This window comes from Pseudorca crassidens, chromosome 6 (assembly GCF_039906515.1).
Source record: "Pseudorca crassidens isolate mPseCra1 chromosome 6, mPseCra1.hap1, whole genome shotgun sequence".
Lineage (NCBI taxonomy): Eukaryota > Metazoa > Chordata > Mammalia > Artiodactyla > Delphinidae > Pseudorca > Pseudorca crassidens.
In genome coordinates, this window is record NC_090301.1 from 42,947,867 (window position 1) to 42,962,854 (window position 14,988).

At 39.0% G+C, this 14,988-nt stretch overlaps 1 protein-coding gene across 3 annotated transcripts in view; it reads right to left on the reverse strand.

Moving 5' to 3' along the window:
- Window positions 1–14,988, reverse strand: part of MYO1B (myosin IB) — a 182,526-nt gene that overhangs the window by 78,213 nt on the left and 89,325 nt on the right. For all 3 annotated transcript variants that reach the window (XM_067741166.1, XM_067741168.1, XM_067741167.1), the window contains exon 5: window positions 1,546–1,650. In XM_067741166.1, coding sequence (XP_067597267.1) covers window positions 1,546–1,650 — 105 coding nt within the window. The remainder of the gene's footprint in view (window positions 1–1,545; window positions 1,651–14,988) is intronic.

Genomic DNA, 14,988 nt, shown 5'->3' on the forward strand with positions numbered 1-14,988 from the left:
AATGTGACAGGTGTTCTGGCCTTTGCTTCTCACAAGCAAAGTATTCTCATGAGTTTTATTTCACTGTCTGGAGGATAAAGATGCATGGTGCCTCCTTGTAATAAAGTGGAAGGAGGGACTAGCCTGAGCAACAAAGACAATGGGCAGAGTTCTGTTCCTCCATACTGGGGCGGGTCTCCCCCCACAGAGCAGTTCTGCTTTAATCCATGTTAAATCTTGACCTTCCATGACTTCGAACAAAGGGCTGAACCAAACTACTCTTCTAGACCAGAGATTCTGATCAAGGTGGTCTTGATCCCCTCAGGGGACATCTGGCATTGTCTGAAGACATTTTCAATGGTAACAACTAGAGGCAGGGGTGCTATTGGCACCCAGTGGTTAGAGGCCAGGGATACTGCTAAACATCCTACACTTCACAGGACAGCACCCCACAGCAAAGACTTATCCAGTCCAAAATGTCAACAGCACCAAGGTTGAGAAAACTACTCTACCCCAACAACTGTGTTAAATGACAACACTGGTATGCTTACAATATAAAGCAAGGCAAAGGGCTTTCCAGCAATAGGAAGAGGCTTTGAGTTACTGTTTCCAACATAAGGATGGTTTATACTGATGGTTTACGCCAACCTCCATGGCAGAAGGGGACTTCTCTCTGGCTTTGTTTTCTGATGGTATTATGGACTAAATGTTTGTGTCCCTACCCGACCCCACCCCCCCAATTCATATTTTGAAGCTCTAACCCCCCAATGTAATGGTATTTGGAGATGGGGCCTCTGGGAGGTAGGTAATTAGATGAGGCCAGGAGCCAGCGCCCACCTGCCCATCATCCCCCCTCCCCCTCCCATATACACACACAAAGAAGAGGTCATGTGAGCACATAGCAAGATGGCAGCTGCCTACAAGCCGAGGCTTCAGAAGAAGACCTACCTTGCCAGCAGGTGAGCTTATACTTCTGAGCCCCCAGAAGTGTGAGAATATAGATTTCTGTTGTTTAAGCCACCCAATCTATGGTACTGTGTTATGGCAGCCCAAGCTGACTAACAGACACAGATGGCCAACCACAGCATCTGAGCTCTAAAGTCAGGTGTAGGCTTTTTGTAACCCTGAGAAAACTGGTCCTTAAATATTTCTCTGGCATAGCCTTGGTTTCCCTGACAACAGAAATCACCAGCCATGGGTGTTATCCTGAATGATAAAATAGCACTGCCCTCACATTGCTCTCTTCCACCAAGTTTCTCCCAGCTGTCAAGTCAAATGCAAATATCAGCTGATTATTATTAAGCAAAATGAAAGTAATTCAAATAAAAATTAAAAGGGAGAAAAATGATTGCAAGTGGGAGAGCTCCTTTTACACGAGTAAAGCGTTCCCTCCTTCAAGTGCGTGAAGCCAGGAGTTCCTAGGATGCCTCTACCTTTTGCTCAGCAGGTCTGGGCCTGACTCTCCCCCTCCCAGCCCACCTCCCAGCACACCAGGTGCCAGAAGTGCCCGGAAAACTGGATTTACCGTTCCAGTCATACTGACCCAATGTACACAGAAAATCCTACCTTCCAGGACTGGGTTGGACTGTAAAAGCTGTTCTTTGACTTGATTAACTTCTGCTCCTTTTCCACAAACAGCTGCTACGTAGGACATAACAAGCTTGCTGGCCTCTGTGGGTGAAAACAAGCCATATTAATAAATTAAGCAGAAATTTTTTTTCAACTTTCAGGAGAAAAGATTTGGGAGAGAAGGCCCACTAACAGTGTTTTCAAATGACTTCACTCCTGGGAGCAAAGAATGTTTTGGGAACCTTTAAAAATATTCATGCTTTCTATTCAGACATGTCATTGATTCAGATATAACAGGAATTGTGCTTAAAGGTTATCACTGGGTTGCTAAAAAACTGACTGAGTAAACATAGCCAACAAAATCTGAGGAGGACTATCTTCTTAAAGCAATTGTTTCTTAAAAAACGAAAACTAGAGCTACTATATGATCCAGCAATCCCACTCCTCGGCATATATCCGGAGAAAACCATAATTCGAAAAGATACATGTTCACTGCAGCTCTATTTACAATAGCCAAGACATGGAAGTAACCTAAGTGTCCATCGACAGATGAATGCACGAAGAAGATGTGGTATATACAAATAACAGAATACTACTCAGCTATAAAAGAATGAAATAATGCCATCTGCAGCAACATGGATGGACCTAGAGATTATCATACTAAGCGAAGTAAGTCAGACAAAGACAAATATCATATGATATCACTTATATGTGGAATCTTAAAAAATGACACAAATGAACTTATTTACAAAACAGAAACAGACTCACACACATAGAAAACAAACTATGGTTACCAAAGGGGAAAGGACGGGAGGGATAAATTTGGGAGCAACAGATACACACTACTATATATAAAATAAACAACAAGGACCTACTGTATAGCACTGGGAACTATACTCAATATTTTGTAATAACCTGTATGGGAAAGAATCTGAAAAAGAATATGTATGTGTGTGTGTATGTGTGTGTGTGTGTGTGTGTGTGTGTGTGTGTGTGTGTATATATATATATACATATATATATATATTTAAGTGAATCACTTTGCTGTACACCTGAAACTAACATAACATTGTAAATTAAACATACTTCAATAAAAAATAAATTTTTTTAAAAAGCAATCATTTATATATAATTACTATATTATACATAGGTGATTCAAGTCAAAATTAACTTGATAACCTGGGTGTCTTTATCAAATGTATTTTTTAAATTTAAAAGAACTGTCCTTCCTCAAAAATAGTTTCTAAATAAAGTTGGTTTGCTTACAATCAGATTAAATTAATTACTCTTCAAATTGATTAAAAAACTAAGCACCTAATCTTAAGGATTTGAATACAAGAAATACAGACCTTCCAGGGCATCTTCTAGTTGTTTTCATAGGCTTCACTCATAGAACAAGTTCCCTGCTAAAAGAAGCAGGCCACCGGAGGCATATGAAGAATTCTTAGCTCAAACTGGTAAGGTGGGCCAAATTTGGTTTTATCCTTCCCCTATTAGTACATGTCTCCTCTTAGCATCTGTTTCCAAGAACCTGATCCTTTTAATACTGAGTTCCAAGGAATGATAATAGATATTCAGGGGAAATGAAGTCTAAAGTCAAATGAATTTTGGGCCACAGTAAGTTAGATGAAGTGAAATAGGTTTCCTTTTAAAATGGCTTCTTAAAGGAGCATGTGCATTGTGGAACTCTGGAAAAAGATGGAGAATGCACCATCTCCCAAACTTATTTGCCATAGAATCTGTTTCTCATTCAACTGTCCTAGTTCTAATGTTCCGTAATCAGGATCTGGGAAATACTCAACTATTAAATGTCAGTAGAATAAAACATGGGCCCAGGTCCAGGCAGTCAAGGCAAGAAAAACCAATCTCCCAAATCTTGCTTTCTTGCAAGTTCTTTGCTCTGGTGCCACTGTCTGAGGGCAGGAAAGCCTTCCCCAGGTGTGAGTGGCAGTAACCCTACCTATGGGTGTAAGGGGACAAACCTCAACGCTGCTCTTTCTCACAGGGAGACCTGCAGGTGACTTCCAGCCCATTTCCCACCACTGAAGAAATAATAAATGAACAGTTGGAACGCGACCTTGGGCGCATTGCCCAATGTGTGCTTCAGGGCCTATATACAGCCCCAAAGCATCACCTAATAACAGGAGCCACAGAGCACCAAGAATCTATGCAGGTCCCATAAAGTTCTCAGGGGAGTGCTAGCAAATATGGTGCAGAAGAAGCAGGCGATCTCATGGAGCTGAGGATTGTGGTGGGATGCTGGGTACTTCTTCAATGGTTGGAGTTAAATCTCCCTCCAGTTTGCTTTCTGGGTAACGAGAATGGGTCCAAGTAGATTCTCTGGTGGTCTGTGATGGCGGATTTCTGCAGTCTCCTTTTAAAGGCTGTAGCTGAGAAACATCAGTCTTTTCATCTTTGCAATACCCTCCCTCCAAAGGGCATAGTCCCTTAACACATCCTCCATTGCGTAAAGTTCCTGAGCTACGTTTTCCAACGTTCTCAGGGTTTAACTATTTAAAGGCCGGTGAACTGTATGGACACACTTCTGCTGCTCCATCAGGCTGAACTGGCCTCAGTCATGAACAAAGAGTTTATATATTATTACGTTTCATTTCACTTCTTGGTGCTACATTCCCCTCTACCCACCAGTTCACACTGGAACTCTTCTTCTGTCACTTTGCGATATTTTGTTTCTAGGCTCCCTGGCTTTCAAAGTCAGGTGAGGCTGCCCTCCCAGCAAATTCCTGACGTCTTGTGCTACCTGGTCTCCAACTGTGGGCCAACTCTCCTGCATCGCCCACACATTCCAACCCTACAGTCTGGCCTCTGAAACAACTCACCTCCAGGCTTTCTCATCATCCTTTCTCAGCAGCATTCTCTGGTCCCCATCCCCACCTACACTCTCACATGTATTTTGTATATTCTTCCTTGACTTAAATTTCTAGCCTTCCAACCCATTACACTATTAGAAGAGTGGAAGCATTTATAGACAAAACAACTCCAGACAGTGGCAAACAAATATATATGTACATATTTTACATGAAAAGCTAAGTTTTCTTTTAGGTAAACTGGCAAGAAATAGTAAAAGTCCAGGTCAGCCTATATTGCTTATTCCAGTGATTATGAACCTCACTGCAGCCAAACCTCCAACCTCAGATACATGGCTACACCCAGTTCTCTGGAAATCCTGTTCTGGCCCAGGGTGGACACCATGGACAAACTGCTTTGTGTGTATGTGTGTGGGAGCAGACGGAGCGGGGGGTGATCAACCAAGAATGAGAACACTTTGGTGGCTGCTAGCATTGATTTGACCTCTCAGAGACCTTTTAATGGCCTGAACTAAATGGCATCAAATTCTCTCAGGGTCAAATCTATTTAAAAATGGCGCCAGGAGCAGATCTATTGGAATTTGGATTGGACCTACATCACATGGCTGTTAAATTGTATGTAAACCCACAATATCTACTGAGATGTAAAGATGGGTTAACTTAAATTGAAACAAGGAATCAGTTTTATTAACTTTAAAATCTATTTAAGTAATTCAAATATCATTTTTAAATATACTTCGAAGATCCTTCTTTCTAAATTGTTAAAAAGATTTTATGCTCAGGTTCTTAACTATCTTCAGGAATTCTATTACTGCGCTCATTTTAATAATTCATTTTTGGAAGCTGGGATTAAGGGTAATTTTCTTCAAAGTCTCATTGTCTAAAAGAGACAACTCATTATTTTTTTCCTGACATAATACTTGATCTTTAACTCAAGTAGTTCATGAGATAGTCACTACTTTAGAAAAAATAAGTAAACCTGTACGGACAAGTTGCAAGGTCCAATGTAGTTTAGAGGGCTGTTTTCATTATATTTCATCATGCTGCAAACAGGAAGTAACAGTTATCTCATGAGGTTTTCTGCTTCATTTCCTTTGGCTCTTCTGTGCTAAAGTTCAAATAAATTTGCATCTTTATTCAAATGTTTACATATTTATCCAAATCAAAACTTTATGTGATAACCTCTATGAATGAAAAATATTGTATTTCTGAGGAGAGTCAAGAATTAAATTATCATCCTCCTCCATACTGCAAAGCCTAGTTCTTGAATCATGTGGACTATCATAGGAACCAATTAAACATGACCTTGGCAAGCACAGCATAAAATCTTAAGCATTTTCCAAGGCAATACTTTTGAGTAGACCGAATGCATTAATCTAGTAATCATACTCTCAGTGACAACGTCTTGCATGTTTGCTGTAAAAATATAAAAGGATTCTACGTAGGACAAAAAGGTGTATTCTTCACGTGTACTCAAAATACTGAAAAGCACCGCCATTCTAGATATAAGAATGCTGGCATTTAAAATTGGCAAATCATAACAGCATTGCTTAGAACTCATTCTTAGTTCATCATTTTCTCTAACTCACAGATACTTTACATAGGTAGATTTATGTGCATATATATGTTTGAATGTTGAATTTTAAAATGCATTGAGTTGGACAAACAAAATATGAAGTCTTCAAAGTCAAAATATCTTCTCACCAGAAAACAGTAGAACATCTAGCGTTATCAGATATCCTGCACTAATGAACAAATGGCCTATAACAAAACATTTCTAGATCAAAATATCTAGACCAGAATTCATTTCTATAAAGAATGGAAAGGGGTTATAGATGATCGTTTATGATTCTGGGAATTTTAAATTCCTGTTAAGGTAAGAATGATAACTAATTTAACTCTGCATACTCTGGTACCTTGCATTGGGTTGTGATAGTATCTACTATATGTTATTATATAATTATGTAATATGTAATCATATAACCATATAAATTCATATACTATAATATTCTTTATGTAAGAAAACATTGTGAAATAGCAATCAGTGAATGAGAAAGGGAAAACAATGAAAGACATTTGTAACCATGAGGACAAAAGGATGGGAATCTCATGGGCAAGTATGAAAACCTACGCATGGAATCGAGCAGGCTCCACATAGATACTGTGTCAGGAAAAAAAGGTAGGAATACAAGCAAGGCTTATTCTGAGGTTTTTTCCAGAGCTAATAAATTCATCCAGGAGTTAACAAATATCGATGCATGCATTCATAGATACAAATAATGTCACAGGTCACATACATATCATATAAACTATGTCATATATGTCATATAGCATAGAGAAAGCCATACATTTACACACACACAAATACTGACATATTTATCTACTTCTATACCTCTCTATCTCCTTGGTTAAGACACCCAAGTTTTTCTAGGGACTATGCTTACAAAGGTCTGGTGGTCCAGTGACCTAAAGAGTATGACTGCCTAAATCAAGCAAGCCATGTTGGTATACAATGAAACAAGGACTCTGTAACACAGAAGAACACCCTTTTTTAGCAGTCCTGAGTCTGCAGTGCTGCAAAATCACCCAGCTGCAGCACATCCAAACTGACCCGACAGGCAGCTGGGAACTGCCCCGATCACTGTACGAAAAACATGGGTCTTGCAATGAGAAACGCAGCCTCTGCTCCAAGAGGAATCATGAACGGCAATGTTTTTATTGAAATACAACTATATGTAAGTTGCTTTGCTTCTGAAAGTTGGCCACAAAATCTGATAATTCATGTCAAACACGTGAGTCAAGAGAGGCCTCTCTCGCATGAGGAGGAAACAAAACAAAGCTCATTTTGGCCTCGAGCTTGCTTAGCTATTCTGCTGCCAGGTGGAGATACTCAGCATTGGAAAATGCTCATGGATGTTTAGGCTACAGCCAGTCAGTCACATCTCTGTCGCTGACCGAGTCAGAAAACTATCACAGATGTAGAGCAGTACAAGCTCACTTGGGGTTCAGAACCAAGGGTCTTAATGAGCAAGGCAGGCTTTGTAACTCTTTTAGCAGATGGTTGCAGAGTTCCTAGAAACTGATGTAACTGTAAAATTAGAAATCAAATAATTTATAAGGCTTTCTTATATCAGGATCATCTTCTCAGGCCCACAGTTTACTCTGATGGCCTTGGAAAAATGCAGTTACGATGGTTCCCTCATGTTCTGCCTGCCTGCCCCCATCGGTGCTTGAATGATTTCCCACAAACTATTTGTATTCATGATAGTGAATTGTGAGTTCCCTGCCTAGAAATAGTTGGGCACTTTTATGAGGCATGATGGATTTTTTATTTAGCACAGCAGTAATGAATTAAATAGGCCCCCAAAGGATTCAAAATGTTCACGCCTCTCCCTGAGTGCCCACATTATACAACCCTACAGCGTAAGAGTGTCTCCAGTGTTTAAGACCAGTAACATCATCATCTGCCAGGGGGGTTTACAACCTCGTTAACTTAATTACTTCTTATAAAATGAGCCCTCGGATACTACATGGTGGTTCTGTATATGCTATTAAGCAAAAACTCTCACTGAAAAGGGATGCTATACGTAAGTACATAGCACGTACCAGGCCCTCAATAAATGTTAGTTATCTTCTTCTTTCATTCATTCACTAACACAAAAATGCTAATAGCTACATGTATTCAAAAAAATTTTGGTGACTAAGATAATGTGACATTTCCAAAATGGGCTGGCATTCCTCTTCCCCACAGAATTGAGAGTAAACCCCTTCTTGAAATTCCTCACACACTGTACTGCAAATCTCCGTATTATTTTCCATCATGTCATTTTCCCGTAAGTAATCTCCATGAAACAGAGACATTAAACAACACAGAGTCTACTCAAAACTATAGTCTGATGACAATTAAAACCTTAATACAATTTGAAACAATTTCTGTACCCCTGCTTTCAAAAAGAAAGAAAAGTAGAAAAAGATGGGAATACATAAGTAAAACACTAGATGTCTCTATGGAAATGGAGAGGTAGGAGGTGCTATTGGGATCTATAAATGTAAAGAAAGGGCTGAGCAGCTACCAAAGAGTATAGCTGAGTAGATACTTAAAAACAGCAGCTCTCAGTAGTGGTGTCCACTGCCCAGCACCAGGATTTTAATGATAACGGACAAGTGAAACATCACCAGATCTAAAAAGCACAGTAGCTCAAAAACAAGACAAATGCTTCGAGAGACTTCTGGACAGTTGCTACTCAAAGTACGGTCTGACGACCAGCACTACTCAAAAGCTGGTCGGCCCCTGGACTGCTACTGGTCTATCTACATATGAGAGTAGGCGTTGAGAAGTTTCTGTAGCAATTTGGTAGTTTGTCTGTGGAAGCTAAACAGAAATCGGGGCCTGAATTTTCTATGTCTTCTTTTATTTTATTTTTCTGGTATTGGTCAGCAGCAGACTGCAAGAGAAGGGAAGCTGGTGCTTCCCAGTGGAAGGTTTGAGACGTACTGCTCCAGGGTGTCTGTGGTACCCTCTCCAGCCTCTTGCTGAAGCAGCACCTGTAAACAGAGCTTCCTACCAGAGGAGGAGGTGATGACCCTGTGAAGCAGCTGTCCATTCTTCAGCTTATGACAGAGGGCAAAGGAGTCCTAGAAGGGACTAAATCCAGGGAAAACGATAGGATTTCAAGTGGTGAATGGGACACTGAAACAAAGAGGACAAGTTATTGACTAGAAAAATAGAAGAGAAAAGAGAAGAGAAAAATATAGAAAAGAAGAATGAACTCCATGTGCCACTAGATTTCCACCAGAGGAATAAGGTGTTTTTGTTTTTCTCAGAAAAGAATGAATGCCCTCCCTGTGAAACAGTAACAGCAACCTCCACTCAGTTTCTTAATAAAGAAGGTACACGAGCCTACCAGGAGATGGAATTTTGCTCCAGGAGGAAGCAGTATGGTTTACAACTCTCTGAGAAGGAGGAGGTCATATACTCATGGCTCATGAGTGGATGTGCTGTCTTCTTGGAACACATGTTCCAGAGGAGATGAAGAACTGGCCAATACCAATCAAACCAGTGACCACAACCCACTTCTGATGACTCACTCAGGAACAAACTGAAACAATCAGATACTCAAAGAAATCTTTAGACATGATGAAGAATGAGTAAAAACCTAAAAAAGTGAATAGGCTTAGGAATATTTTCGTCTCTTCCTCCCTTATGCTTTAAAAAAGGAAACACGTGAAATGAATAGGCTTGTAGATACAGTCAAAGGGATTGAGGTAGGGGTAGGTGGCATGAGATACGTCACTAATACAAATGACTTCTGTCAGGGACACAGTTTTTAACTTGCCTTGCCACCATTTTCACTGGTTAACCTGGAAGCAAACAAGAAGCTGTACTGCTTCTAAGAATTAAATTCTGTTTCACAAGAAAAGAACTGGTTAGTGACACGGAAGGAGCAAAAACTTTCCCCCAAGATACCAATGTCCTCTTAAAGTTCTTACTGGAAACAAAGAGTTCTAAACAACCAAAGATATCACAAATTTCTGAGTAAACAGTGGTAAGAGCCTATATCCAGAGTTCAAATGAATGATCTAAAAAGGGGTGGGAAACTCTATATAATGACACTGGCTACATACAATAAACAGCAAGCCTTTTAGTGAAAAGTAACATGAGCTGCCATTAGAAGGGGGGAAAGCATGAGGGGAAGGTGAAGAACAAGGTCGAGGCTAGATCAAGCAGAATCTTGTGTAACAGGCACATGGGGTTTGGCTTATATTTTGGTGCAATGGAAACTATTAAATATTTTTATGTTAAAAAAAAGCTTGATGCAAACAAACATGGAAAAACAATATACCAAAACTGATGAGATGCAGCAAGAATGTTTCAAGAGGAAATTTTATAGCTATAAATGCATACATCAAGAATAAAAGAAAGATCTTAAAAAAAAACCCTAACATTATACCTCAAAAAACTAGAAAAATAAGAACTAAGCCCAATCTTAGCAGAAGATACAGCTTTTTCGAGGAAATAATGAAGATTAGAGCAGAAATAAATGAAACAGAGAATCAGGAAAGCAGTAGAAAAGATTAACAAAATTAAAAGTTGGTTCTTTGAAAAAATAAACCAAATTGGCAAACTAACCAAGAAAAAAAGAAAAAGGGCTCAAATAAATAAAATTATAAGTGAAAAAGGAGACATTCAACAGATACCACAGAAATAAAGGAACATAAGCGACTACTATGAACAATTATATGCTAACAAATTAGACAACCTAGAAGAAATGGATAAGTTCCTAGAATCATGAAGAAATAGAAAATCTGAACAGACCGATTACTACTAAGAAGATTGAGTCAGTAATCAAAAACCTCCCAAAAAGAAAAGCCCAAGACCAGAACTATCTCAAACTCTTGCAATACAAAGAGGGAACACTTCCAAACCCAGCATTACCCTTATACCAAAGCCAGATAAGGATACTACAAGAAAAGAAAACTATAGGTCAATATCCTTAATGAATATAAGGGCCAAAATTCACAAAATACTAGCAAACTGAATTCAACAGCACATTAAAAGGACCATATACCATGATCAAGCGGAATTCATCCGTGGGATGCAAGGATGGTCCAACACATGCAAATCAATAAATGTGATACCTCACATTTAACACATACATCACATTTTAATAGAATAAAATCATATGATCATCTCAATAAGTCCAGAAAAAGCATGTGACAAAATTCAACATCCTCTCATGATAAAAACTCTCAACAAATTAGATAAAGAAGGAGTATACATCAACATAATAAAGGCCATACAGGACAAGCAGGCAACTAACATCATACTCAATGGTGAAAGGTTGAAAGCTTTTCCTGTAAGATCAGGAACAAGACAACCCTCCCCACTCCTATTCAACATAGTACTGAAAGTCCCAGGCAGAGCAATTAGGCAAGAAAAAGAAATAAAAGGCATCAGAAACAGAAAGGAAGAAGTAAAATCGTCTCTGTTTACAGATGACAGGATCTTATGTACAGAAGATCCAAAAGACTCCACCAAAAAGACTGTAAGAAGTAATAAACCAATTTAGTAAAGTTGTAGGATACAAAATCAACATACAGAAATCAGTAGCATTTCTTTATACTAACAATAAATAATTTTAAAAAGCAATAAAGAAAACTATCCCATTTCCAATAGCAACAAAAATAATAAAATACTTAGGAATAAATTTAACCAAGAGGTGAAAGATCTGTATACTGAAAATGATAAGACATTGGTGAAAGAAATTTAAGTGACACAAGCAAATGGAAAGCTATTTCACATTCGTGAACAGAAAGAATTAATACTGTTAAAACATCCCATACTATCCAGAGCTATCTATAGATTCAATACAATCCCTGTCAAAATTCCAATGGCATTTTTCACAGAAATAGAACAAACAAGCCTAAAATTCATATGGAAGCACAAAAGACCCCAAATAGCCAAAGCAGTATTGAGAAAGAAGAACAAAGCTAGAGGCATCATACGCCCTGATTTCAGATTATACTACAAAGCTACAGTAATCAAAATAGTATGATACTGGCATAAAAACAGACACATAGATGAATGAAACAGAATGAAGAGACCAGAAATAAACCCATGCATAAGCCGTCAACTAATATTTGACAAAGGAGCCAATAATATTCAATGGAAAAAAGGCAGTCTTTTTAATAAATGGTGTTGGGAAAACTGGATATACACATGTAAGAGAATGGAACTGACAAAAATTAACTACCACCCACAAAAATTAACTCAAAATGGATTAAAGACTTAAATGTAAGACCTGAAACCGTGAAACTTCTAAAAGAAAACATAGGGGAAAACTCTTAGACACTGGTCTTGGCAATGATTTTTTGGATATGTTTTGTTGTACAAACAACAAAAGCAAAAATAAACAAGTTGGATTACATCAGACTAAAAAGCTTCTGCCAGCAAAAGAAATGATTAATAAATGGAAAGGCAACCTACTGAATGGGAGAAAATATCTGCAAATAATATGACCAATAAGGGGTTAATATCCAAAATACATAAATAGCTCATACAGCTCAACCAAAAAAACCCCAAACAATCCGATTAAAAAATGGGCAGAAGACCTGAATAGACATTTTTCCAAAGAAGACATACAGATGGTCAACAGGCACATGAAGAGATGCTCAACATCATTAATTATCAGAGAAACGCAAATCAAAACCACAATGAGATACCACCTCACACTTGTCAGAATGGCTAATATCAAAAAAACACAAGAAGTAAGTGTTGGAGAGGATGTGGAAAAAGGGAATTCTTATGCACTCTCGGTGGGAATGTAAATTGGTGCAGCCACTATGGAAAACAGTATGGAAGTTTCTCAAAAAATTAAAAATAGAACTACCATATGATCCAGCAATACCACTCCTGGGTATATATTCAAAGGAAAAAAAAATACTATGTTGAAGCGGTATCTGCACTCCCATGTTCATTGCAGCATTATTTACAATAGTCAAGAAATGGAAACAAGTGTCGGTCGGTCTATGGACAAATGAATAGAGAAAAATGTGGTGTGTGTGTGTGTGTGTGTGTGTGTGTGTGTGTGTGTGTACACACACAACTGACTATTGTTCAGCCAAAAAAAAAAAGGAGGAAATCCTGCCATTTGTGACAACACGGATGAACCGTGAAGGCATTATACTAACTGAAATAAGTCAGAGAAAGACAAATACTGTATGATCTCACTTATATATGGAATCTAAAAAAAAAAAAGACAAATTCATAGAAACAAAGAGAAGAGTAGATTGCTGGTTTGAGAAGGAGAAGGGGGAAATGGAGATGGGTGAAAGGTGATCAGAAGGTACAAACTTCCAGTTATAAGATGAAGTTCTAGGGATCTAATGTACATCATGGCAACTATAGTTAACACTGTATTGTATACTTAAAAGTTGCTCAGAGGAATTCCCTGCCGGTCCAGTGGTTAGGACTTGGCGCTTTCACTGCAGGGAGCATGGGTTCGATCCCTGGTGGGGGAACTAAGATCTTGCATGCCGTGTGGTGAGGCTAAATAAAAAAGTTGCTAAGACAGTAGATCTTAAAAGTTCTCACCACACACACACACAAAAAGGTAACTCGAAACAAAATTTTTTTAACAGGCCAAGGGTTTGATCCAGTTTTCAGTTTTACAGATCATTCTGGTGTCTGTGAAAAAAAAACTGTAGGCAAGCATAGGGGGAAAAGAAGAGACCTGTTAGACATTGCTACAAACAGTCCTCAAAGGAAGTAATGGTTAGTGGCTTAGTCTAACTAGAGTCGCCATATGGATACAAAGAAAAGGAAGAAAGAACTTGGCATGAGATATATTTTAGAGGTAGGGTTGACAGGATTAGAAAATGGGATTCATGTGGAAGATACAGGAAAGGAAAATATCAAGGATGACAGTTACATCTCTAGCTTGAGAAACTAGGCTGATGGGTGGTCCCATTTATTGAGACCAGGAAGTTTGGGTAGGAGGGTAAAATCAAAAGTTCGATTTAGGGCGTGCTTAGTTTGAGATGCCTCTGAGAACCCACATAGACTGTCAAGCAGGTACTGGATGTGTAAGCTGGAAGACAAAGTAAGAGGTACTGAGTGGAGGGTACAGTTTAGGAGGCAAAAACATAATCTGAGACTAGTTGTGACCGCCCTAAAGAGAATATAGAAAGATAAAGAAAGATGATCCAGAACTAATCAACACAACAACTTTGTTTTTCTTTTTGGCTGTGCCACGAGGCTTATGGGATTTTTAGTTCCCCGACCAAGGATCGAACCCAGGCCCTTGGCAGTGAGAGCTCAGAGTCGTGACCACTGGACTGCCAGGGAATTCCGCCAAATTAACTTTTAATGAATTAACTATATTTCAATTTTCAGTTGTCAGGATCAGTCTTTGTCCTGGTCTGATTCAGTATTTTCGTCAATTTCTTAAATTAAGACACAGAAGGAGGCTCGGGTTGGAGGATGGCATTTATTCAATCATTCAAACATGTAGTGATTGCCTAATGGGTCCCAGGCATTAAGTCAGGCTATAGGGACACAAAGATGAAGAAAACATAATCCCTGCCTTAAAGAGACACTGGAGGCTAGTTTAAAAAAAAAAAAAAATTACCAACAAGGGCAATGGGTTTAATGGCACTCAAAAAGCATCATGTTCAAAGTATGAAGATACAGCTTAGCATAGTGGATAAAAATGGTGCCATGAATTAAATGTTTGTGTCCCCCTGAAATTCATATGCTGAAACCTTAACCTCCAAGCTGGGGCCTTCAGGAGGTAACTAGGTTTAGATGAGGACATGAGGGTAGGACCTCGGTGATGGGATTAACGTCCTTATAAGAGGAAGAAGACCAGAGACTGCTCAGGCTCACTTTTAAACTCTCCTCCCATGTGAGGACACAGAGAGAAGGTCCTCACCAGGCACCTTGACTGGACTTCCCAGCTTCCAGAACTATGAGAAATAAATGTCTGTTGTTTAAATCACTCAGTCTCTGGTATTTTGTTACAGCAGCCTGAGCTGAGACAAGTGGGGTCTCTAGAGCTATATATCTACCTGCGTTCAAGATCCCAGCTCTGCCACTTACTCACTGTGAGGT